This window comes from Pollachius pollachius (genome assembly GCF_949987615.1).
Source record: "Pollachius pollachius genome assembly, chromosome: 3".
In the NCBI taxonomy this organism is placed as follows: Eukaryota; Metazoa; Chordata; class Actinopteri; order Gadiformes; family Gadidae; genus Pollachius; species Pollachius pollachius.
In genome coordinates, this window is record NC_136936.1 from 14,771,320 (window position 1) to 14,798,465 (window position 27,146).

General features: G+C 42.8%; 1 protein-coding gene across 3 annotated transcripts in view; it reads right to left on the reverse strand.

The window, feature by feature from the left end:
- Nucleotides 1-10,253: 10,253 nt before the first annotated feature.
- Nucleotides 10,254-27,146, reverse strand: part of LOC307073987 (cGMP-inhibited 3',5'-cyclic phosphodiesterase 3A-like) — a gene marked incomplete at its 5' end in the record, with an annotated part of 38,451 nt that continues 21,558 nt past the window's right edge. For 2 of the 3 annotated variants that reach the window (XM_079733963.1, XM_079733965.1), the window contains 14 exons: nt 10,254-10,694; nt 11,222-11,537; nt 16,074-16,235; nt 16,410-16,613; nt 16,976-17,175; nt 17,542-17,649; nt 17,922-18,033; nt 18,448-18,588; nt 19,541-19,743; nt 19,965-20,041; nt 21,170-21,413; nt 21,775-21,890; nt 22,111-22,256; nt 25,409-25,669. In XM_079733963.1, the coding sequence (XP_079590089.1) occupies nt 10,384-10,694; nt 11,222-11,537; nt 16,074-16,235; nt 16,410-16,613; nt 16,976-17,175; nt 17,542-17,649; nt 17,922-18,033; nt 18,448-18,588; nt 19,541-19,743; nt 19,965-20,041; nt 21,170-21,413; nt 21,775-21,890; nt 22,111-22,256; nt 25,409-25,669 (2,601 nt within the window). In that variant the 3' untranslated portion in view covers nt 10,254-10,383. The remainder of the gene's footprint in view (nt 10,695-11,221; nt 11,538-16,073; nt 16,236-16,409; nt 16,614-16,975; nt 17,176-17,541; nt 17,650-17,921; nt 18,034-18,447; nt 18,589-19,540; nt 19,744-19,964; nt 20,042-21,169; nt 21,414-21,774; nt 21,891-22,110; nt 22,257-25,408; nt 25,670-27,146) is intronic. The other variant, XM_079733964.1, reaches the window with a different exon arrangement.

Sequence of the window (27,146 nt, forward strand, 5' to 3'; positions counted from 1 at the left end):
TGCAGACCAGGGGGAAGTTATCCCAGGCATGGGGACGACATGACGAGGAAGAATGGAGCCCCGACGGGTCTGCTATTCCAGCCCTGTTCCCTGGATCCTGGTCTATAGCGGTTTAATTAAAGGACCCAAGTCAATCCGTTGCTGGTGTCTCCCAAAATATAGTCCACGGTGAACTTCATACTCATCCGAGAGAGCGTCGTCATTATAAACTAAGTCATAAAGGTGCGCTCTCCCACGGACCTGGAGTCGCTCGTTCAGCTCAGCCAGTGACGAGCGGGCAGCAGCAGCGTACAGTATGGAGGAGGACTGTGTCACAGGAACATCTGATCCACATAAAGATCATTCTCGGGTCCCGTCTCTCTCTCTCTCTCTCTCTCTCTCTCTCTCGTCTGTCGGTCCGAGCCACCAGTTTTTTTTAAATAGCAGTATTATACACATACAAACGCACGCAAGCACGGGGTAAATATTGTGTGGCGAAAGGGTCAAAACGACACCTCATTTTAGATGTGCGTTGATATTAATGGATGTTAAATACGGCTTTTTTTTTTACGGCGTATAAAACGCGGACGCTTAAAACACAGTTTTTTGCGCCGCTTTTCCTCAACTCTAGAAAGGCGTTTTGGACTGATTAGACTGTTATGAAAGCGCGCTACTTGACACGTTCAATAGCGCGCTTTCATAACAATCAAATGACCAGTCCGTTTATGCGTATTTCTCTCGTTCTGTGCATTACTTCACTACACTATGTGGACCTATATCGGTTTTTTTGTCCAACTCAGTAGGCCTAGTAGCCTACACTAACAGATTTCACTAGCATCACCACGTTTTGTCTCCGTTTTCTCAGAAAGTAGCGCATTGATCCATATTTCCGCCTGCTCCGAATGTGTTCAATGTGAATTTTATGCATGTTATTTAGGCGTACATCTATAGTCTAATATGAATAAAACGCAGATAGGAGTCTAACGTTGCTCTTGCACATTGAAGACCGCAGAGGTTGCCCATTTGAGATTACTTTTTGCAATTGGACCGAATAGATTATTTATAGCAATTGCAAGCGAACGATGAAGGGATAGTTTATGGACTAGTGCGGTCTGATTTTGGTTAATTAGTTAGTTGATTGGGTGATGAAGGTGCATAATTACGAGCTGCGATAATCAAGAGGAGGAGCTAATTTCATTTATGAAAACGCTCAATTGAAGGCAAACCTAGCTTTCAAACGGCATTTTGAGATAGGCCTACTCTGCACATGTTTACGGCGTAATGAAATACAACGGCGTAATAGCAAGTTTAATGAAAGTCACAACTCTTTGGCACCACAGTGGTGGAAAGAGCTCCCTGCCGTTGTCAGGACCGCAGTCGCTCACCAGCTTCCGAATAGACTCACCTGTTCAGAGTTCACTTAGACTCTGCATAGCCACCCCCTCCCACCCATCCTACTTATTGTATGTTGTACGTCCTGGCACTTTATGTATTCACTTATTGTACAGTGGTAAGAATAAGTTCATGCACCCATGCTAAAGTTGACTAAAAAGAGGAATAAAAAAATATTTTCTTGGAAATCAATCTTAATGCCTTAATTAAACAAATGAGGAAAAATCAAACCTTTTAGGCCACGAATTTTCTTTGTGAATGAATAATGTATCGTAAATAAATAAATGTTCCTCATTAAAATACAGGGTGCACAAGTACAGGAACCCCTATGTTAAATTCCCATAGAGGCAGGCAGATATTTGTTTTTAAAGGCCATTTACTTCCTGGATCCAGGATACTATGCAACCGGATAAAGTCACCTAGGCCCACATCATCACATACCCTTCATCATACCTACAGATTGGCATGGTTTTATTTCAGTTTGGTTTAGCTGGTTTGATTTGCATTGAGAAATCATTAGGCTAACTAACAGCTATTAGGCTAACTGAAAAGAACCATGCCAATCTCTAGGTACGGTGAAGGGTATGTGATGATGTGGGGCTATTTTAATTCCAAAGGCCTAGGTGACTTTATCAGGATGCATTCTATCCTGGATCCATGAAATAAATGGCCTTTAAAAATAAAGATCTGCCTGCCTATATGAGAATTTAACATAGGGGTTACTATACTTATGCCCCCTGTATTTTAATGAAGAACATTTATTTATTTACAATACATTATTCATTCACAAAGAAAATTGGTGGCCTAAAATGTTTGATTTTTCCTCATTTATTTAATTAAGGCATCAATTTCCAAAAGATGATTTTTTTATTCCCATTTTTAGTAAACTTCTGCATGGGTGCATAAAGGTATTCTTACCACTGTATGTCATACTTAGTTATAGTACTTAGTTGTGTAGCATCTTATCCAAGTTATCTTTATTGTATACAGGGAATGGGTTAACTTAGCGATTGTTAGTGCTTTGCACTTGGTTCTATGAACGTCCTTACTGTACCGACAGCGACATATTGCTTCACCTTCTTCTGACAAATGTACTTACAAGTCGCGTTGGCTAAAAGCACCTGCTAAATGCCCTAAATGTAAATGTAAATGTACAAAACTCCCATCATTAAGATGGCGTTATGCCCCACGGCCTGAAATTCCTGGCCTCAAACATTGTAATCGCACTTTGGAGGCTACCCATTTCACTGCAACACCTAACACCAAAACCCTTTGAGCCGGATGAAGTGCATTGAACACACTGAACTGCTAATGCTGTGGCAGACAGTAGGCCACTTTCTTTAACAGAAAGTTAATCAGAGCAATAAGCCACACACTCACAAAACAATAACATTGTTCCGATACATTTGTCTCATACAGCTCCAAATAACATTTCCCTGAATGGCAATCAACTCCAAAAGCTGTTCTGTGCAAGTTGCAAGTCGATCTAGTTCCACTTGAACACAGTTATGTTTCAAGCAGAAGAAAGTTTAAAGGGTATGGGCATCTAGTGATTTTCTATTATTTGCATTACAAGATGAGTGTCAAAAATGACACAGGGACAGAGCACAGTTAGGTTAGCTGGGCCAAGACCTCAACCTCTGCCCTGTTCATTGCAGAGAATTGGAACTCTGCTTGTCAAAACCTGCCGATGTTCTGAGAAACCAATGTGACCCACTGCTCACTGAAGAAGGCTTGAGGAGGAAGCCTTGCATTATCTGGAAAGATGTACACCTTTACATTGCAACATACAGTTCCTTCTTTTGGTTGAGCACTTATGCAGAGTATGCATAGCCTGTATGTTGCAGAACACCTATCTGTCCAACGTTTCTGCCAAAATCAAGGTTCAAATTAGACCACCTATATGATCCTTGAGGTGTATTGTTTTTCAGATTACAGATTTCATTACGTCACATATCAATGCAACGGATGTAGCCATAGCAACACTGTGAAGCCAAATGCCACTTTGATGCATCCACTTTTACTGCATACACAAGTATGAAGCCAGCCTTAATGTTTTGTATTTATTAGCCTGTTGGAGAGATATTCATCTATTATAATTATTTTCCCCTGAGCTTTGAGTCTAAGGCTGAGAATGAATCCCGCATATTTTTACAATACAAATTTCCAAAAATGGAAGGTGAGGCAAACAAATTGTCTTTGGGATTTTTCATGAATTTTTCAAAGAGGGCTACCACTACATTGTGAAGGAAGCAGAAATTGCATAAACAACATTTTTAGGACCCTGGTTGGCTTTGGGGTTGAAAGATATGTTCCTGAGGGCAGAAAAAATAGCAGAATCCAGAAAGCCAATGTATGCATGTGCATATGTGTGAAATGTGTGTGTGTGTGTGTGCACATTTGTGCGTCACTGTGTGTGGACTTTTCTCAAACGTCATAATCCCAAAGCAGGAATCCGAATTGTTTGTTTGAACAATGATGCACTGTGTGTTAATTCATCAGCATTGGTGTATGTATTTTCCTATTTCTTTAGCTCACATTGCTGTTACCCATGATAGTTTGTTTCAATTCATGTACTTGTGTTGTGTGCCTCATTTATATTGTCTACTGTAGGAACATACAGAGATATGGGAGTATGGAGGTGATATGGATGTTTATGGATGTGAAAACATATTGAGTATTTTCTGCTGAAAGTATGAGTACATAGTACTTAGACAGTACATATTGCTTGACGTCTGTATATAATTTATAGTGATTCCAGGGTTGTGGCTGATTGTTGCTTATACCACAGAATTGTTAAATACTTGATTTTGATTGGTCAATTACGTTCTAAGATTAAACCATGATCTGGTGTCCTGTTAATAGAAAATAATGTGATGATGTGGACAAGGCTAGAGTTGCCTACCATCGCAATGTATTTTATTTCAAAGGCATAGGTGTTTTGTGATTGATCAATTATGCACACTTTGGAATGTTATTTACCGATCAGGATCAGGTGTTTAACAATGCTGTTGTGTAATTTTCAAAATGAGACACCTCTACCTTTATAACATTCCCAATTCCAATGCCAAAGCAACCAGCAACGACTGAGCAACCCTACTATCTAACCAAATAACAACTTCCTGGCAACAATATTGAGCACTCAAGGAGTCTCCTAGCAATGGCCCGAACACAGAAGCAACCATCCGAGCAATAATCCCCGAACACCTTTGAAACCCTGAACATATAATACTTGCATCAGTACGCCCTGGAAACCCAACAGTAAGCCAACCAGTCTTGTAAGTGATGACTCACACACAATCACCAGATTTTCATGAAATGTGCATTCCATTGTAACCTGTTCTTTACTAGAACATTCTTGGGCAGCAGTTGTTTCGTTATTATTACCACTTGTGATGTACTGCATTTCCCATTAAAGTAGCTTACACTTAAAAATAGCTGATCCCTTTGCATATTTACGGCACATATAAGGAATTCCATCAGATTACAGCCAGTGCACAAGGGACAACCAAATAGTATCTAATAGTTCCTATTGATTAGTATACATGTGTTTACAAACTGACACACACAAACATAGACAGAAGCATCAACTATCAAACAGTCATTTTCTGATCATTATGAGAGAAGTCAGTACTAAAATGCAGTCAACTTTTGTGTAGCACAGTGTAGAAATAGTACATAAAAAGACTCACAAACACAAAGGTTTATCATTTATAAATGTTATTAAACCATGTTCACATTACAACATCAACACTGTTCTGCTAGTGACAGCTTCTAATAATCTCAGTATATTGTATAGTTAGTTTGTTATACACAGTCAAGAGGCACTTCCATTTATTCTGGCAATAGAGGAGCTACAGTATTGTGTCTAACTTACAAAACAGTAAAAATAAATATTTTTGGAAAACGTTTTTGTTGTAATATATTTGTTGAATCTGTACAGCATATACTCATATTTCTTTTTTTTTTTTTTTTTTACAAAATTACCAGGAATAACATGTAGTATTTTCTTAACAAATACTTGTGAATCGCATAATTTCCCCCATTCTATAGGTATTGCTACAAGTGTTAAGTGCAAGATAATAGAGCAAAACATAAATATTGAAGTCTGTGAAGTAACAGAAACATACTAGTCTCACGTGTCTTGTTTTAAACATGATACTTTGTTTTGGTTTTCCCTTTGTCACAAGAAAAAAGGTTATTAGCATTCAAACAATGCACATACATGCTAAAATTGTATGGTTGCAAGGACATAGGCCCCGCATCTAGCAGAAATAACACATAATAGAAAATAAACGACAGTGTTTTTGGTTCAAACCGCCTATACGCCTTCAGATTCATGCCCTAGAAGGACATTCCCCTTGAGTGCTAGCGCTGCACAGACATAGCAGTTATGCAAACAGTATCGACAGAAAAAACATGTTGACGAAGGACGTGAGATCGGTAATTATTTAAATCATTTGATAAACGTGATCTTTCATGTTTTTGCACTACCTCATACTCTACTATGTCTAAGTGTTTACACTGGTTTATACTATTGCGATGCCCTTCCAGACCACCTGCTCTACAACCAACCAACAGAAAAGATAGTGACCACACTAACCGAATCCTCCTTGTTGAGGTTTCCTTGTGCGTATCACGTAAACACAGAGACCTCAACACGTCTTTGGCTTGCACAAGTGAATCTGGTGCACGGCGGCCCTTGTCCTCTCCCTACAGCTCAAGTGGGATGTGCTTTTGTGAACAAAAGTAAGCATGTGAAGCCAACAGTAACATGTAGTGAGGTGTCTACTAGGCAACAAATAAAAGTAGTACAAAATACGAGTGGATTACAATATCGACAGATTGGCTGGGACCGATCGCTGACGAGTGCAGCCACGGCCACATGACTGGAAACACTGGCTCACATATGAATCTTCTTTTATACAGAATTAAAAGAATGAATTCTAAAAACGGATGTACATAAGACCATTCATTGATGCAGCTAGAGTATCACGTGTGTCAATGCATGGGTGTTGGGCCTCACCATTGGGCTTATCACAACCTCCATACTCACTTTTCCGAGAGATGACTTGAAGAGCCCTGACAGAATGTCTAAATGGATGAATATGTGCAATTTAGAAGAAGCTTGTTTATTTGTATCAAAATACATCGGCTTGCTCTATACGATTTTAGCATTTGGGATATGGTTAAATCATGAAAACGAAGTGATAAGATTCCTAGCGGCCAAAGACAGCACATTCTGGGTTATTTTATTATAGTTCTAAAGAGCTATATTGTTAATACAATTGATTTAACTTAAACCCTCATTAGCCTATTGTCGCTAGGTAGCATTGATTTTCGTATTACTTCTTGAGTATTCAGCCTTTACCCTCACTGACTGGGTTGAGCCACTAGACTGTAAGTGCAGTTAGCTGTTGATGTCTGACCAAAGGTAGATTTACTGTAAATAATTCCTCAGTTTATCTAGGGAAGGTTGGAGGTTATTTTTCTCCAAGAAAAGTGAATGAATTGGTACATAAAGCCACCCTCAGAGTTAAGCTTTACATTATATTGACAAAAAATAAAACACGAGCCACCAGTTCTGTTTATAGAGGTTCAAAACTGGTCCTACCAAGGCAACATTAACTTTTGGATTTTACGTTATTTCAAAACTTGTGTCTTATTACCGTTCCTGCATGATTCAAATAATAGTTATATTTTATTTTTGTCTGACGTTCTCTGTCTTTGTGTTGGAGTCCCAAAATAATCTATAGTTCAAAGTTGTACAAATAAGTATGTTGGTTTGCCACAAACCATAGAAAATGTAAAATGTATTCAAGCTAAACCTCGACCATTTTTTAGCTTTTCAACTGTTACAGTGAATGCAGATAATACGTGAGAAAAGTGTAATAGTTCGACACAGCTTTGTCTTAAGACTTGAGACAACGCCTGTTTCGACTGCTTAGCAACAAATAAAGTAAAGGATTTGGACACAGTGTTGAAAATGTACTGTAGAAAATCCATCAGCACTCCTCACAATTTGGTTCACCAAGTTCATTTGCTGGTATTTGTTTGTGTTGGGAGGAAAGAAAGACGTCATCGTTAAGAGATATCTTTCATGAAACTATTTTGCATACGTAATGACCCAAACTCTTAATGAGCTTAGTGGCAGAGAAACTGCCCCATTATACGATTAGATCCACCTTCAATTCCTTCATCAATCTCTTAATCTCCCTTAAATTAGAATGCCAATTCAACATGGGCCATGGAAAGCTTGAGTACAAATGTATGTTTGCTTCCTTTCTAAGTTTTAGCACATCCTATAACTTTCATTTGAAAATATTGATGGATGAATTGGAATTAATATAAAAGTGTCTCTTTTTGTTTGGAACACAAACAAAAAAGGTAAAACAACTTCAAACTGGACAAAAGCATGCGTTTCAATCAAACCTCATTGTCTCATAATCCAGGTTTTGGTTAAAAAATAACCAATTATGCCTACAGTCCTCATTATCATCATCGTCATCATAAGGATCCCAATCTCCATCAATGTTAAAGTTCTAGACCTGGTCAGAGGTTAGTGATGGTGAGTGAGTGTGCGTTAGTGAGTGAGCGTCTCCAGAAGTGCATAAATCACTGATAAGGAATCCAAGCATTCTCTCCATCTGAATCTAATGCCATTTCCTTTTCCATAATGTCAAATTAAAGGGACGTTCATCATGCTCTGAAACCCCTCACCCTCAGCCTGACTGTGACACCGATCCTAGTGGAATCTATACTAAAGTATTCCCTTGGGTCAAAGGATCGACTAACAATGTGCTATTGGTATAATATGGGGACAACATGTTCAAGGGCCTTCAAGAGTTGTTGATTATTTCCTGGCCTGGTTCACATGAACACACGGCCTACATACCATTCAGTCAGAGCTCCCGTGAACAATATACAATAACATATATGATGGAGGTAAGTAAGTCAGTAATTTCTTCTTTAAAAGAGTATATTCACCTGATTAAATGTTTATTAAAACTATGTTTTAACCCGCACTATGTCAATAAGTGAGACGACCTGTAGAGCGTACGTTCCCTGACCTTCGGAGCATTGAACTCAATGGAAGATAGCGTGGAAGATGTGAAATGAAGTAATGATTAGCTGTCGCTTAAGCAGGCAGGGAATGTGGAGCGATGAAGTCTTCTAGCCAGGTGCAGCCTGGCAGGTCAGCTACAATTGATACATTTTATATGGACCATGATCCACTGATCTGCCTGGTGTTTAGGCCTACCTACGGGTTTGCCATGGCTGCACCAGACAAGGGGAGCTCGTAGTTGGACTCCCTGAAGGAATTGAAGTAGATTCACGCCGTTCTTTATTTCACCATGTGTATTTGAAAGGATGGCTTTCTTACTTTAACTTTATAAAAAAGTGACATTGACGGACTAAATGTCATGCATGTGAGGATTAAGTTTAGATTCATCATTATCTTATCTACCATATAAGTCTGATAGATACGTAACAAAGTTCATAATATGATTCTTCAGAGATTCAGTATGCTTCCCCGGCTGTGTTGGGTCTTCCTGAGCGTTGTGATGGGATAGGTTACTCGACTGACTTTCATAAAGAGACACAAGGAATAGAGCAGGGATGGAAACTAAAGAATATGAAACATTGAATAATCATTGTGTGTGTGAATTGAGAAAAACGTGTGTTTTGTATGCGGTTTCCTTGAGCGAGAATAAAGCTTTTTGAATTACATATTTGAAGAGCTACAGGGTTCTTTGTTAAACGTTGTATTCGGTTCTGAGCGTGGGATGTGTTCTTATTGTTTCCTTGTGTGTGTGTGTGTGTGCGTGTGTGTGTGTGTGTGTGTGTGTGTGTGTGTGTGTGTGTGTGTGTGTGTGTGTGTGTGTGTGTGTGTGTGTGTGTGTGTGTGTGTGTGTGTGTGTGTGTGTGTGTGTCGGTCGGTCTGTATTTACTCTTTGCATGAAGACATGATGTTGCTTGTTCTTATAGCTTGTTTTATAGTCTAAAAGGCATTGGGCTGAACCACAGGAGGCTCAGGCCATTGCTTCTCAAGGGTTTTTTTCACAAGCCAGAGGCTTCCAGGGGACGCCTCTGCACTGGTGATGTCGTGAGAGACATTAGCTGCATCCGAATTCTCATACTTGACTGCTATATAGTAGGCATTTTGTAGTACGTCACAAATACAGCGCGTCCGAATGCTCAGTACGCATTGTGTAGTATTCAAAAAGTTTCCAAATGCGTACTACCGCCACAGTATACAACAGTAGGTCACTACGCTATCCCACAATTCAGCCGGAGTCTGGTAACCAAAGAAGAAGAACGTTGCGGTGAAAATAAAAAATAAAAAATCGGTACATTATCGCAGGTGACTTTAATTTTGCCGGCATCTGATGTGCAGCACACAGAGGGGAAATACGTAATCTCCAAACATCCGGTGGCGTTTCGTTGGTGTTGGGAAGCGTTCGGAGGCGTTCTACGCATAGCTGTAGAACGTACTACATTAACGGTCAAGTAGTAGACACTGCACAGAAATAGTATATACTTAGTATTCGGATGCACCCATGGCTACTCGTTGGCGGGGATGATCTGTCAATTACTAATGATATGAAGAGCCTTTCCTGTCGGCCGTGGTTCCAAAGATTGACACTCTTTTCTAAGATGAGGGCAACAGACAGCTGGCAACATACTTCGCTAATTATAAGACACACTATACACACAGTCACAGACATACAGGATTTCTTTCTCTTGGGTTTTTTTCTATCTAAGTCCCCCCCCCCCACACACACCCCCCACCCCTTGCTTATTGCACCTAGCAGACGTCATCCGTGCATCTCCACCCTGTTATTTTTTTTCTGAGGCACAAATTACCCGGAACATCTTCTACAGTGTTGTGTCAAGGTGATGTGCTGGCTACCGCATCAAGAGATTATCAAAAAGAAGGAAATAAATTGTATTAGTTTAAAAGGTCAAAGTTCAAAGTTGGTTGAACATCAGAAAATAGGTTACGTTTGGCTACTCCTCCTTTTCCACCAATGTCTCTGATTCTGGAAAGATTTCCTCTCCCTCGATCGGCTCTACCTCATCCTCTTCCTCGACGCCGTTGACAGGCTCCTCCTCTTTGCTTGCTGACTCCTCCTCCTCCTCGTGAATGATGGCTGTGATTGGCTCGCCGGGGCCACTGAGGCAGTTTGAATCCTCTTTCTGGGCCTGCTCTTGGCTCTCCTTGGCGATGACCCTCTTCCACATCTCGTGGTTGTCGAGGAGGTGCTGTGTGATTTGGCAAAATACTTTTCTCCTGGTCTTCCGCAGCGGGTCTTGTATCTCTGTAAAAGCACCGAGACAGAGAGGTAAAAAAGGGCAGGATTAACGGTCTAATAATAGAGGTAATAAACACTTTCTGGTGGAAAAAAAACAGACTGAAGAACCTATTGTAAGCATTCTTTCTGCAAAAAGACAACGTAGATGTGCAACGCACACTACTTGGCAGGACTAAACTAGGACATGCCTTGAGGAAACTCAAAAGGCCCCCAAACTGTGTTGTCTGTCTTTGAACCAGAACTGAGCTGTCAAGATAATACGATTAGATTAAAGCCTTTTGCAGCACATTACAAACCTTCAGAAATCCGCCTGGCAGTCGATTCGGGCCTCATTAGATTTGGAAACATGCCAAGCAGAGACTCAAAGACATACTGCTTTTTAGCTTCCTGTGTGGCTATCTTATTAGATATCAACGGGTTTATTAGCATGCCGTGAGAATCAATGGCTCCGTCCCCGGGGTGCTGCCCCCAGGGAGAGGACAGCATGTGTCTGTTGAATGGTAATGACGGTGGGATTCGTATACAGTACATACGGGAGGTGTCGGAGCTGGTCGAATCGTCTTCCTCTGCTGTGTCTTCATCCTCATCCTCATCGTCCTCGAGCTCCTCCCCGACACCGCCGGCCTCCATGTCCTTGGTGGTGGTGTTGGTGGTGGTGGTGGTGTCGGTGGGGGTGGCGCTAGGCCGGCGCTGTACCCAGCAGCCGGGCATGAGCGCGGCCGAGTCGTAGGAGGAGCAGAGGGGCCCCACGATGTGGGTGATGAAGGACTCCTGCAGCTCGGCCAGCTTGGGCGCCGAGCGGTCCATGAAGGGGCTGATGGGGAGGCCAAGGCTGGCCTCCTGGTCGCCCTGCCGACAACAATAAGTGTTAGCATCATAGCGCTAGCATAGCATAGCATAGAATCATTGGTGAACTGGAATGTACCCTTCTCTCTTCAGTTTTTTTTTTTTTTCGGGGGGGGGGGGGGGGGGGGGGGGCAAGATAGTGGTGGTATTAGGGGGTTTGACTCGAGCCCAAAGGTTCTGGGTTTGATGAAGAACTGGAGGCATCATTCAGTACCCATGATGCCCCTAAGCCCTACCTGCTGCCTGAAAAGTATCTCAAATAATTAACTTTGAAAGTGTCAAGGGTGGAATCCTTTGGCCCCACCCTTGCCACTTTTCGACGTAATCGATGATGCGACATTACAGATAAGGTCACTGTGCAGCTCAGCCTCCATGTGTGAGTGTTTTGGGACGGAGAACATTCCTGGAATATGAGAATCATGAAATGTCATGGGTGGGGGACTTACTCCTGGGAAATATACCCTGTGAGTTGGTTTAGTCACGATGTACACGTTGAGCAATCATTTTGATACGTTTCAAAGAAACACTGTTCTTCATTTGTATATTTTAGAAGCGTCTTCTGATTTATGTCATTTTCATCAGAACAATACCAAAGACGAAAGACGAATGGATGCCAGGTGATACCCGGTTGAGTATCAACAGCGCCATGAATTGACATCGAGCCAACCTGAATGCTGTTTTTCATTTGCCATTTGGATATGCCTCGTTTCCAAATGTTGACCTAATGCAGCAGCTTAATACAATGTGAGCCATATAAACCAATAAGATGTCTGGGAGACTGCAGCTTCCCCTTGTACTCGGCCAGTATGTTGATGTGTAAGCTGGCAACTGCCCATTCGTTGCCTCTGGAAAATGGTTCCTTGAAAGTGGGTCAAGAGGACCACAAACAGAATACCATCCAGTTCTGACTGTAGCTCATTTTATAACTGGCTGCTTTATAAGATTAGAAAACACAAAAGACATGGCAGGGATAGTGTATTTATGTATAGATATCTAAGGCTCAGCTGACGGTGGGTGTTATTAGAGGATAGGGGTGAGATCAGTATTTGTATACACAAGAAGACGGATAAAAACAAGGACTTTCATTCTTTTATTCAGGTATTCATGTGTATACAGACGAAAAGATGCAAAGCCAATTCACATGACTTGTATAATACCTGTTGATGTTGGATTGTGAATGTGTGGGCATTGGGCCATTTGGAGTTATATTGTTTTTGCTAGCTCATGGTCTTTCGCAGAAACGGCCGTTTAATACATAGATTTGGCTTAACACGCGGTGAGTGGAGAATTAAAACCAGGCAGCGGCCAAAGAAAAGGGCCATTGAAAGATGTTGACCGAGCTAATGGACGTGAACGTGCGAGAGCCTGTTCTAGGGGAGCTGGATTAGGGGCCACACTGAGCTTATGTGGCTTATCGGCTGCAAATTGCCCTGAACAAAGCTAGCTGAGGAAAAGCTAGATATACATAAAGGATGCATAGATACTGTATCCCCATGGAAGAAAAAAACAATCAATTCATTACATCTGCCCCATTCTGTCATCTCTGTACAACCTCTATCCACCTATGAAGAAGCATAAAATTAGCCAGCTTGCGCTCAGTCTTTTTTCATAGCTTGTTTGAAAATAGAACACTATCTGACGGAATACAGATGTAACACCGTGCCACTGTTAAAATTGGATCTTTAAGGCGTTCTATACCATGGTCCTTACAGCGATAAGGCCACGTACGTATACTGCTGAGTTTTCTCCTTGATTTCAATTACAATGGCCCCCACCTCAGACGTACATGACCAGAGCATCCATATAAACGTGTTTGAATGTTCCGTTTCAAAGGACGGGGGCAAGAGCTCCTGTTGCCATGGCGACTAACAAAAACCTGAATGGGCGTCACAACATACACACTTGTGTGTGTGTGTTTGTGTGTGTGTGTGAGTGTGTGTGTGTTATGTGAAAAGGGGAGGACAGAGAGAGAGATAAAAGGAATAGAGAAAGACAAGGTTGGGTGAAGAGAAGGAGAGACTGCCATGGCTTGATAACCCTTCATCCCTGCTCTGGCCTTGTTCCTCGCTCTTATAGCAAAAAAGTGCACATCATGGCTGTCCATTTGTGTGTTTACGTGTTTGTGTGTGTGTGTGTGCGTGTGTGTGTGTGAGTGTGTTTACTCTGTTTTGATGAGGGACCCTTTAATTAGCTCTCTTTGATGGTGGTGCAATCTTTGTGATTAAGAATGAGAGCTGCCAGCCTGATGACACATCTAGGTCAGACTCTTGTGTGACAAGGAAACCCTCCCTGTGCTCATCTCCCCTCCCTCGCTCCTTGGTGCATAGTCCCTTCCCATCTCTCTCTCTTCTTCTACTCTCTCCCTCCCTCCCTCCCCCCTCTATCGCTCTCTGTTGCTCCCCCTCCCTCCCTCCCTCTCTCACTACACCTCCCTCCCCCAATCCGTGTCTGCCTTTTTCCCATGCTCTCTCCGGCTCTCTCTCTCGAGCTAAAAGGACACTCATGGTTCACCAGGGTATTATTTCATTTAAACAAAAAAAAATGAAGTTTGTGTATTTTGAGCATTAATGCCAGGGGTAGATGTTGAAATTGGGAAGACTAAATATGCAGAATGCTCTTTTAGAAAAATATTTTTTTTCATTATTCCTTTCCTTCTTTTTATTTATTCTTTCTTTCAAATGCTATTATCAGGAGAACATAAATATGCTACATCTATTGACAGTGACAATAATCTCCCCTATGGATCTTCACAGCAAGCGTTCACCTTCAAATCATGCTGTTGCTATGGATGCCATCATGTGATGTTTGTCCGCCTAATCACATTTTCTCTTATTCTTCGTCACAATTCTAGCCTGACCAATCAGATGCACTGCTACTCAATAGCATAATCTGTTGCCAGGCAATAATACATTCCTTATAGAATAGAAGGACCCGGTCGATGATTAGCCTGTAACCATTTCTGAGTCATTGAACACGCAGATATATTTCTCTCGAGATCCGATCGCTACTTATTGAGATTTCCAGTGAATTATCAATGGAATGACATTCACCTAATTTGGATATAAAAAACTAATCAGCAAAGAATGGGGATAAGAAGAAAATGGGAGAGATGTTGACAGTAATGTGATATTCTGATGTTTATATGTAACGGCGAGTCACGTGAAAACAGAATGAACCATTCATATGGCTAAAGGCTGAATCACTTTCACCATGTTGAATCCCTGCTCGCTCCAGGACTCTGTGTCCTTACACCCCCCTTAAGCTAAAGAATAATTCATAATACATGGATTAATAATAACCAGGAACATTACCCTGAATCCTACTACTACTATTGATGCTGTTTCTACTAGGCCTAAAATGACTACGAGGGGTGTAAACCGATAAGAATCGGTAACCGGTTGGATTAACACAGATGCGACTACATCGATACGTGGGCCCCTGAATGTTGCCAAAGAACATTACTGAAAGCCAGATTCGATATTACTGGTTAAGAAGAAATATTACATATGCAGTTAAAAGTTCTCAATACTGTTCAGGTTGTGAACGATTACGTTTAGTGCTTATTATCCAACCCCGTTCTTGGATATGTATTTAAAGATATCAACCTATTGAAAGTGTTCAATAAAACAAGGCTTGAACCACTATCGTGGAGGGCCATCAAAATTAATTATTTTTTGAGCGATCTGATAGGTAGAATTGTTATCTATATTTTGAGCAATCTGATTGGTGGAAAAAAAATAATTATGATAGTGGTAGTGATAGTGGTGATGGTGGCTGTGGTGTTGATGGCGTCAAAAATTTATTTATTTAAAAATATATTAATTTCGAGTAATCTGATTGGTTAAAAAATAACATTTATTTCGAGGGATCTCATTAGTCTGAGTATTCAATATATTTTGAGCGATCTGATTGGTTTGAAAATGTATATTTATTTTGAGCGATCTTATTGGTTGAATATTTCTTTTATTTTGAGCGATCTGATTGGTCAAAAAATATATATTTATTCGGAGTGATCTGATTGTTCGAAAATTTCAATTCATTTCGAGGGATCACATTGGACAAAAATTTATATTTATTTCGAGTGATCTCATTAGTTGAAAATTTTAATTTATTTTGAGTGATCTCATTGGTCTAAATCTTCTATTTATTTTGAGCGACCTTATTGGTCAAAACTTTCTATTCATTTTGAGCGATCATATTGGTTAATAATAATCATATATTTCAAGGGTAGTTGGAAATTTCGACCAATCTGATCGCTTGAAAAATATAAATTTTTTAGAACAATCAGATTGCATGAAAAAAAAAGCTTTTTAGGAACAATCAGAACGCATGATGTTTAGCTAAATGTCTTTATTGAGAAAGGGACTGAACACCTTCTGGAGCTAAATGTGTTTATTAAGAAAGGGACTGAATAGCTTCGGGAGCTAATTGGGTTTATTAAGAAAGGTACCGAATACCTTCCTGAGCCAAAAGTGTTTATTAAAAAAGGGACTTAATAGCTTCAGGAGCTAATTGTGTTTATTAAGAAAGGCCACGTACTTGTTCGTAGAACTCGTTGACGATACCATCGGTCCACTGCAGGTGCAGTTCTTTACACTTTAGCGGCCCATTGATATCTGCCAGCTTGATGCACATCTGGCACACCAAGAGACGGTCATTTTCATTGGTCCAATCGATACAGGACACGCCCTCGTCGCCCACCTGGGAACAAGCGGAGATATCATTAAACAGGGGGAGCCATTGTCTCCCCCTCAGGACTAACATCAGTTCTTTCATAGGGCTCCCACGTTAACCTGCAGTTCAAGACAATGAGGATCATACCAAGTGCGGGTTTTGCCTTGTTTTGTGAATCAAACATGTCGTTCCTATGTTTACCTTGGCATTGAACTCAGCCAGGAAGTCAAAGTGTTTCTTGAGGTCGGTGGCCAGGATGGCCTCAATCACCAGGAAGCGGAAGCGCTTGAACTCCCCGTGCTCCAGGTTGGTGAGGAAGTTGAACTCTGGCCGCGACATGAAGAGGTTCCAGGCCGACGCCGCATGGTGGTTCTCCAGCACAGAGCGGTCATTATACAGAACCGCCTGCAGGGGGCGACATTAACACAGCTTGATGGATATTCCCTATTGGTTGTTTCATTTTTGTGGCGCGTTAAAGTAGGCTATGTTGAATTTTCTAAATATGGGAAAATCAAATCCATGAAATTTGCCACACGAGAAATATGGGAAAAGCAGGTTCAATTCTGTCACACACGTTAGCTATGGGAAAAGCAGGTTCAATTCTATCACACATGTGTACTATGGGACAAGCACACAGGGGTTTTCTATGTACGCAGACCACCAGAGGATCCACAGTAATCAGTTCTAATTCCCAGGCTCCCTGCGCCTTCTTCCATCCATCTCCAGATAGCGTTCCTGGTACAGGATGCAGAGGCGGGAGCCTGTACCTGTGGGGCGCTGGTGGCCACCAGGAAAGCGTTGGTCCTGCCCGGGTGGTCGTAGTCGTGCATGGCAGCGGCCACGTACAGCGCCATGAGCTCCAGGGCCGGGATAAGCCCGGCCAGGGAGCCGTAGCCCCCCTCCTGCTGGGGGTTCATCTTGGAGCACAGCAGGCCGGTGGCGCTGGGGCTGAGGCCGTTGGCAGAGTCTGGGGGAGGAGGCCGCGTCAGAGACGTCCAGTCAAATGCATATCAATCGGATTGAGAAATAATATCATCATAATACAATTAATAAAGAGATAGTCATAATGTAACATTTAAAGTTTTGTTTTTAATTTTACAATGAATAAGACATACAAATATGGAACAAGAGAAATAAATATACATTTATTTTTTGTACTTGGTATTGGTGTGTCTTTGTTTGCTTGTTGTGAGATGATGATGATGATGATGATGATGATGATGATGATGATGATGATGATGATGATGACGGAGATGGTGGGTCTGATGGAGATTCTTATCCACTGGGATTTCCTGTGACGTGTGTGCTTTGGTGAGTGTGTGTCTGTACTGACCTGGGTGTGTGCTGCTGTCCTCCAGCTGGTGGGTCAGGCCGGGGATTGGCTGAGTGGTGAGGTACCACACTGCATGCAATACGTCGGTGGCGTGAATCCGATTGTGGTCTGGGAAAAAAAGCAGAATGTAATACCCTGTTAAACATCTAGAGGGCGACATTACCCCACAAAACAAGTGGCAAATTTGTGAATGAAATTCTACACACGTGAATGAATGAATGTTATAAAGAATATTATACAATTCTATGGGTTTACTTGTTGGTTATTGTTACTTTTTTTATCAGGTGTTAGTATCCCAATTAATACCATTGTGTGGTGGTTTAGAGGTTTAAAGAGAGGGTCCTTATAGGCATAATTAGCCTTAAGAAAACACAACTTACATGGGATGTCCCTGTATCCATTTTCCAAAGCACCGAAGTAGTTCATAAATTCTTGCACTGGAATCTTAAATGTCTCAAACAGACCTGTGTCTTCAAACAGCTTGTAGGACACCTTGTTCAGAAGAAAGATCTGATTTAATACTCAGTCATGACAATGAGAACATCAAGCCCACTGAAAAGTTCAGAAGATGTGTGTGATTTAATTGTATGATGATTGTGTGAATATTTAAATTTAGGTAATTTAGTAATTTATTACATTTATTAATTTAGTACATCTAGTAATTTAGTACAATAAATAATTTAGTACACTCAGTTCATTCAGTAGATGTAGTTATTTAATACTTTCAGTCATTTAGTACATAGTACTATGGTGCCAGTTGGAAGTGAGGCTGAGAACAACAATACACATTTCAGAGACAGCATGTGCCTCATGGAAAGTGCACAATACCGAGTAAACGACAACGTGTTCATCACTCAGTACTTTCATTACATTGCTAGACACATGGACAGAGCCGTGGCCGTTCACCTGGCTGAGGATGCAGCCGGTCTTGCCGTGGGTCTTGTCCACCAAGCTGAAGATGGGGAAGTTCCAGCTGTTGAGCTGCGCCATGAGGGGCTCCAGGTCGGGGAGGCCCACCCCCTCCAGGGCCTGGGAGGCTTTCTCCTTCTGGGTCAGAGGTCAAGGTGCCCAGGTCAGAGGATAGACAGGGAATTCAAACTAGAGGATTAAAACTAGGACGAACATGTATTCACAGCCCAGGGACGGCCCTTCCCCAGTGATTTGCCTGCTGGTGTAGTGGTACCCAGCGCTTCACTGAGCACTTAATATTGACACGGTTACCACATTGATTGCGCTATTGTCAGGACTCAGGACCCTTGTTAAGGGAGATGTCCTCTATATGCATGGCAACTTTTCACTTCCCGACACTTTCTGAAGTGGACTTAATTTTCGATGGCATATCGAGGCCATTGTTTATGCAATAAATCCCCTCAAAACGTTGAATCAGACACATCAATAGAGCATGTGTACTAAAAGATGTGTCCTTTGCACCTTAAGTTATTTAGTGGAACCAATACTTTGGCTGTACAGAAACATTTTTCCAGAATTGGAAAGAAAAAGCTTTGTTTTCACATCTTTCGACTTGGTCAACTTAAAAAAAAATTAAAATCAAGTTCATGCTAGAACACAAGTACTAACACAAACAAAACCTGGTGATGTAACCATGGAGAAAAAAACGAAGACTGCGTCATACTGGGACTGTATTAATAGAAGGACTCTAATATCAATGTAACAAGCCGCACCCGTTGTTCCTGCATCTCCACAATGAATAGCATCCAGTAACCAACGCATAGGTTCTTATTGTAAATCCATTGCTGTAAGAAACGAGGGATATCTGCTGGCTCATTGCATCGGCAGCACAAAAACATTCTTTATCCTAAAAAGTCATACTGAGAACTATTTGCTTTCTCTCTCCTTAGAGAAGCATCCATCGGCAGCTGATATACTTCACTATGAACTAACGCTTTTATTTGTGTTGTGTGTGTGTGTGTGTGTGTGTGTGTGTGTGTGTGTGTGTGTGTGTGTGTGTGTGTGTGTGTGTGTGTGTGTGTAGGCCTACCTCGGGGGAATCAGGGACAAGGGGGTGGAGACTGATGCCCTCGGTCCGATACGGCCCGGGCCCATCCCGGACCTCGGGGGGCTTCTTGCCCCCCCCTTCCCCCTCTTCATCGTTCTGTGCAAAGTCGCTGCTGTCACTGTGGTTGGTCTCGAAGGTACTGTCGTAAGTGCTGTCGTAGTCCGATGAAGCAACCGCACGCTCATCTTCAGAGACAACATGGATGGAAATGGAGGTATTATAACCGTGGTGGCGGTTTTAAAACATTTTTTAAATCGTTCCTGTGACGTTAGTTGTTGTAAGTACAGTGTTTGGTTGAGGATACAACACAGTGTTGTTTATTGTGAAGCATATGAATTGGTCATGCATTGATTTAAATGATGAACTATTTCTCACTATTGATGGTAAACCCAGTGAACATTCTCACCCGTGTGGGGTACTCTCTCCTCTTTGTCTATAGATTCTGTGCCATGGTTCAGACGATTGTTGAGGGGCCGGCCACAGCTACCAGAGACATGCACAAATAAGGTTATAAATGAAATGAGAACGGGAAGCAGAAGAGAAAATAGAAGAGTGCAAGACAGAAGTAGAAAAGACAGCATTGAAGTATTTCTTCTATCTCTATAACTCTTTGGACAACATAAACATCTTCAAAGGTTATTCAAAGGTGCAACGTGTACGATTAGTTTCAAACACTCAAAAATTAAGTACAAAAGTTATGTCGTCAAAGACGTCTGTGTGTACTCTCTCATTAGTGTGTACCCTCTCATACCACAGATTTGTACCACAAGAAATCACTATCACTATGGCCACTGCGTCACGTCGGCCCCCAGGCCAACATGAGAGGATGAAACAGTAGCAATGCCCAGAGAGCATATTCTATCCATCCAATAAATGATGGAAACAAGAGTCAACATTAGTGCTGCTTTCCACCGCTGGAGAAAACTCGTAATGAGTAAAGGAGTGACATTTGAAGCTGAACTTTGCAAAATTTCTTCTAGACTGGTAAGTAAACAGCTAACAGTTAATGCTAACGTTTGCTATGAAGCGATAGCATATCGGTACGTAAATAGATAGCTTGTATAATAACACTGTTTAATACGTTTGCCAAGTTGATGATGAACACGTCTGAACACGGTTCAGACAAGTTAGAATACAATAAGGGTGGACACCACAACCTTCTAGTAATATGCTGCCCTCTATTTGTTTCGAGTGTTGAGGACAATTGGCCAAATCTTGCAACTTTAAACAAACATTGATTACATAAAACCTGTGTTGAAAAAATATACAAAGTAGCTCATATGCAAACACATGCGCACACACATTTAACATACAAACACATACACAATTACTATCATACACACAAAACACACGCACAAACACACGCACACACACACACACACACACACACACACACACACACACACACACACACACACACACACACACACACACGCACACACACACACACACACACACACACACACACACACACACACACACAGAAACAAACTCTCTCTCAGTCTTTTGGTCACTTGTGCCCCCCCCCCCCCCCCCCCCACACACACACACACACACACACACACACACACACACACACACACACACATACCCCGCCCCCCCAGCATTTACCCGGTACAGAGCGAGGGGGGTCTCCAGTGGAGGGTGGTGGAGCTGGGGGCGCTCTGGCTGTGTGTGAGGGCTCGATGGCGGCTCCTGGGGGCCCCGGGACAAGGGGTGCGCTCCGCCGGGGGCCTGGCTGGCTCGGGCAGCTCCACGGGGCAGGTCTTAGCAATGGGGCTGGAGAGCGGGCTGGCCTGGGGTGGGGGGGAGGGGCAGGGTGAACCCAGGGGGGAGGCCGGGGGAGGAGGGTAACCTGCAACCAGAAAAGGAAAAAGTCCATTTACAGTGTCACGGTTTTCTGATGGATTTGGGGGAGTTATGATCTGAAACGAGGGGCTATTATCGGTGCAACGGATCAACCCTCACGGTTCGGAAGCCACGCGATCCGCGGATCGGCTGACTATGGAAAAAAAAACGTGCGTTCACATAATGGGCGTACGTTTAATAGGCTACTGAACAATCAGCGCCGCAGCACGGCGAACGGAGGAGCGGACGAGTTGGAGAAGCCTTCTGCATAATTTCGGAAATTGAAACATTTCCGACACATCTACTCAGTATCCACACAAACACACACACACACACACACACACACACAAAAACACACACACACACACCTGTTCTCGCCAGTGGTTTGCTGTAGAAGTGGTTGGAGGTGACGGAAGCAGCGCAGGAGGCAGACATGGAGCGGCTTTTAGAGATGGTCAGCATCAGGGAGTTGTTCCACGACTCACTAGTTCAACACACACACACACACACACACACACACACACACACACACACACACATCATGAGAAAGAGAGAGAGAGAGAGAGAGAGAGAGAGAGAGAGAGAGAGAGAGAGAGAGAGGGAGGGAGAGGGAGAAGGGGAGAGGGAGGGGGAGAGAGAGAGAGAGAGAGAGAGAGAGAGAGGGAGCGTAAGAGAGAGAGCGATAGAGAGAATCTCCAGCTAACCTGTCAGGGATGAGTTTAATGCTGGCAGAGCGGTCTCTGGGTACTGGTCCAGGCTCTATGGTGGGCAGCCCTGTAGCTGAGGTGGTGGTGGTCCAGGTCGACGAGATCCTCCGCAGTAACCCTGGGGGCAGGCTACGCCTCAGACGCTGTAACACACACACACACACACACACACACACACACACACACACACACACACACACACACACACACACACACACACACACACACACACAATTTTATCAAACTTTGAATGCTGAAGAATCATACCAGCAAGCATTAATAGAGATCTTCACTATTCATCAGCTAAATTATCTAAGATAGGCTTGGGCTGGAAATGGAAGCAGAGCTAACCGCTAGCTCCGAAAAGCTTTGGCACACAGTGCAGTTTACACAACATTCAGCTGGAAGTAGACAGTATATATGCATTTATGTCAAAGCTGTGCCTAAAAATAGAAACTGTATGGGAATTATCTATTGAATGTGTACCATAGGCCTACAGTTCACACACAAACTGTGTACACATGTTTGTATAAAGTCGTGAGATCAGGCTTTCAATCCATGGAGACTGCTTCTATGGTCACTAATGGGGTTACACAGATATGCACACACGCGCACACACACACACACACACACACACACACACACACACACACACACACACACACACACACACACACACACACACACACGCACGCACACACACACACACACACACACACACACACAGACAATTAGATTTTCCATCCTGGAATACTCACAAATATAGTACTAGGCATAAATCATGAGTGCAGGCTACAGGTAGAGGGCAACAAAGGATTGTGGTGAAAACAACACAGGAAAAGCTCTCTCACTGCTCTAGCTAACTTTGAATGGCTCTCAATCTGTCATTTAACTTGACTGATCCAGTCCAATTGAATATTTCCCCTTTTTCAACTCTTAAAGTAAATACAATTATTTATATTTATTATATAAATATAATTATGTTTGAGCTATTGGGAATGCTATCTAAAATGGGTGTCCCTATTTTTGCGTGCCTCCTCAGGGTCTCTGTGTGGGTTTTCCAGCAGTTGGATGGTTCAGGGTTCAAGGTTTCCAAAACCTCTTAATGGGGGCCTAGGAAGCCCTTTGAGACTACTCAGACAGAACACAATATAATAAAGTTGAAGTGATTTTAAATCACAGAAAGAGATGATTGATGATGGATAACATTTAGCCAGATATACTAGACTGGATGGAAGCTTCTTCTATAGCCCCATCTTTTAACATGTTTCACTTTCTCTTCTATATCCTATATTATAACATGTTTCACTTTCTCCTCTATATCCTATCTTTTAACAGAGTTCACTGTCTCTTCTATATCCTATATTATAACACAGTTCACTGTCTCTTCTATATCCTATCTTTTAACAGTTCACTGTCTCTTCTATATGCTATCTTTTAACAGTTCACTGTCTCTTCTATATCCTATCTTCTAACACAGTTCACTGTCTCTTCTATATCCTATATTTTAACAGAGTTCACTGTCTCTTCTATATCCTATATTTTAACACAGTTCACTGTCTCTTCTATATCCTATATTTTAACACAGTTCACTGTCTCTTCTATATCCTATCTTTTAACAGTTCACTGTCTCTTCTATATCCTATCTTTTAACACGGTTCACTTTCTCTTATGTATCCTATCTTTTAACACAGTTCAGTGTCTCCTATGGATATTAAAACAGAATAGTTTCTTGGAAGAAGATCACACTAAACTAAAAAACTGAGAACTGAAAATGATGTCTTTTTATTGAACAACTGAATTAAATAACAGAAGAATTTTTATTTCCCTGTTTATCTCAAATACAACAAACTGCGCTGACTCAGCAGCTGTAAAGGCTTTACTAACGCCCAGCCGGCCCTGACGTGATCAACTCCCTCACCGAGCTCCATTCACACACTGGAGCAGGAACACACACACACACACACACACACACACACACACACCCACACACACACACAGAGCGCCATCCTGCCTGGCATCACACACTTTATTCAGTTCCTAGCGGCCGTCCTAAGTGGATGGCTTCATTCTGAGGCGCTGGTCTAGTGAAACATTAAAAAGCCTTTCCCAGCTAGTGTGTCTTCTTCAGCTGCATTAAGGAGCACCGTGCCAGGCCAGCGCTGAGGGCTGGGGATTAAGTGTGCACACAGTCAGGTGCTGCATATCAGTGTGTGTGTTTGTATGTGTATGCAAGTGTGTTTGTGTGTGTGATTGTTTGTGTACGTTTTTGCATGCGTGTGTCTGTGTGTCTGTGGACTTATGTGCGTGCTTGTGTTGTGTGCATGTGTTTGTGGACGTGTGTGCGTGCATATGTGTGCGTGCATGTGTGTGTATATGTGTGTGTGCGTGTGCGTGTGTGTGTGTGCGCCAGACTATAAACCCTGTTGTGAGCATCAAATATATGAACCAAGGACACTAGGGCCTACAATAGGCCTATCACTTTACGGGATTAATTATAAATGGGTCTTTGTGCAGGGAAGACTGGGGGATCTGATATAAGATGAATATGGGGAGAAGTAAGAAACAAATGGATGCCTTTCTCAAAAGCGTATTTTATATACCCTGAATGTATACATCTTTTGAAAGGATGAAATGGTAGCTCACAACACAAATTATGTGTCTGCTCTCTTTCTGCACCAGGGCCAGGGTAGAAGGTTAGGGTAACACACATCGACCATTGCCGCTATTGGAAGGAAACACAAATGAAACTTAACTCCCTAACCAGTGTTAATGTAGGAGACTACACCTGTGTTGCACTGCTAGGACAGCTCTGTGAAAAGGGTCTGTGACCTACGGCCCATATAAAAGGGCAGACCTGTAATGAGTGTTACGAGATCCAAAAGTCCTACTTTGTGATAGCAAAACCTCTGGGGGGAGACGGCACAGAGCCTCAGGCAGAATCCAGAACCGAAAGGGGCGGAGTTACACCTTGTTTTCTATTTCTGAGATATTGTATTGTAAGATATGTGAGAAACTTATTTGCGCAAATAGATGACGTTTTCAGAAGGGGATTGTGGGAAGTGTATTTCTATGTGAGTGGCCAGTCACCACGGTGTTGATTTGAAACCTTTTTTTGCAACCTGACTGGTCAGAACAAATACGAAGCGAAACAAAGTGAATCGCCACGGTCCCTCAGATCTCAGCTCGTCTGCCATCAGGCTCAACATTATTCATCTAAAATCGGATGTTTGCGACTTGTCCCACGAGGACCCCTTTGTGAACAGTGTCGACAGCGCCACCCAGGACCTCTTACCTTGGGGAGGGCCAGCTTCTCCACCCTCCCACCGCCTCCTCCCCCGCCCCCCTCCTCGGTGTCGGAGCAGAGATGCGGGTCGGTGGGGAAGCGGGGCCGGTGCAGCGGCCGCAGGGAGAACTGGGTGCTGAGGAGGGTGCTGACGGCCTTCAGGGAGCTGCAGGTGTTGGGGGGGAGGGAGGGGTCGGCCAGCATGTCCGAGATGAGCCCCTGGGCCTCGCCCATCACCGCCACGTCCACCGCCATGCTCGTCCCCGACCACTGTTTCGGAGAGAGACAGAGTGTCATTGAGATGGGCGATCACAGGCTAGAATGAGTCAAAGAGAACCTGGTGACACTTTTCTAATCCGTAGTAGATGGTGAACAGCAGGCATGAAGCAGTGCTTTCTCAAACATAATATGTTTTCACTGAATGTGCTATTATTTTTTACTGATGCAACCTGGGACTGAGTGTTGGACGTTGGAGTAGTTTGTGTGTGTGTGTTTCTCTGTTTATGTGTTTTTTAATCATAAAAAACTTCCCTGGGAATGTATCGACCTTTAAAAGAGCACAAGCACAGAAGAAAAAAGGGTGTTCTACAAATGTTGTGATAAGAAAGTTTCAGCTTTAGTATTGGGGGGTTGGCAATTTTGTGCGCGTGTGTGTATATGTGTGTGGGTGTGTGTATATTTGTGTGTGTGGGCGCGCACAATCCCATGACACTGATTGGACACGCTAGGGCCTAGGTGCACTTTAGCTACTCGCTAGAAGGACTGCGGGTTAGACATGTCAACAGTGTTCTACTACTCTTCCTTCCCTTTCCCCTCTCCTTTCCTCGGTTTCGCCCCCCCCACAGAGCCAACTCAGTGAGCAGAGGGAGATCACATGACCACTGCACTCAGAACCCATCAATTTACCATCTGTGTGCGCCCCTGCGGCTACGATGCAACGACAATATACTGTTTCCCCCCCTGTTCCTAGTTTCCTCTTCCTTGTTTTCTTGAAGGCCGTAGCATCTCATTCTTCACCTTCCCAACAGTGTGACGGCGACCCTTTCCCCAGGAAAAAGACATTGACGAATGTCTGTGGTGTCAGATTCGAGCTGACATGACAGCGTAAGTAATGTGTGAGCGGGAAAGCGTCCGCCATTATGGAACATTTGGGATGAGTTGACAAAACGGACAGACTGGCACACTCATGAATTAGATAAAACAATGATATTTTTAGCTAAGGACGAAAGGCAGGGAAGAACGTTTTATATCACACGTTTGAGCGACTTTCAAGAAACTCAACTTTATATAAATAGAGAATTCAACGAAAAAAAAGTGGCTGTCCTTCTTCACAAAGACCCAACACACTGTTTGGAAATGACGAGGTGTGTTTGGACCCCTGCAACCTCTCCATATGTAAACAGCGCCTGCAGATGAGCGATTAACACGTCGTAGACGAGTACTCCAAACACATTGAGGCTGCACATGATCAGACGCTTCCTGGAAAAAAGGGCTCTGCATCTGTTTGCACAAACCCACGTGCATCTGCTTGTTTATTCGTGTGTGTGTGTATGTGTGAGTCTGTGTGTGAGTTTGTGTGTAGGAGTGTCACCTGAACCTGAACAAAACCCATTTGGCCACTCCACAGCTTTATGACATCCTGACATAGTGACATTCAGCCATTACCTGGCAGTAATGGACTCCACTCAGCTGATGTCAGACAGAGAGCCCATGGGCGAGGGACATAGAAGGAGATAGGTGGCTAGAT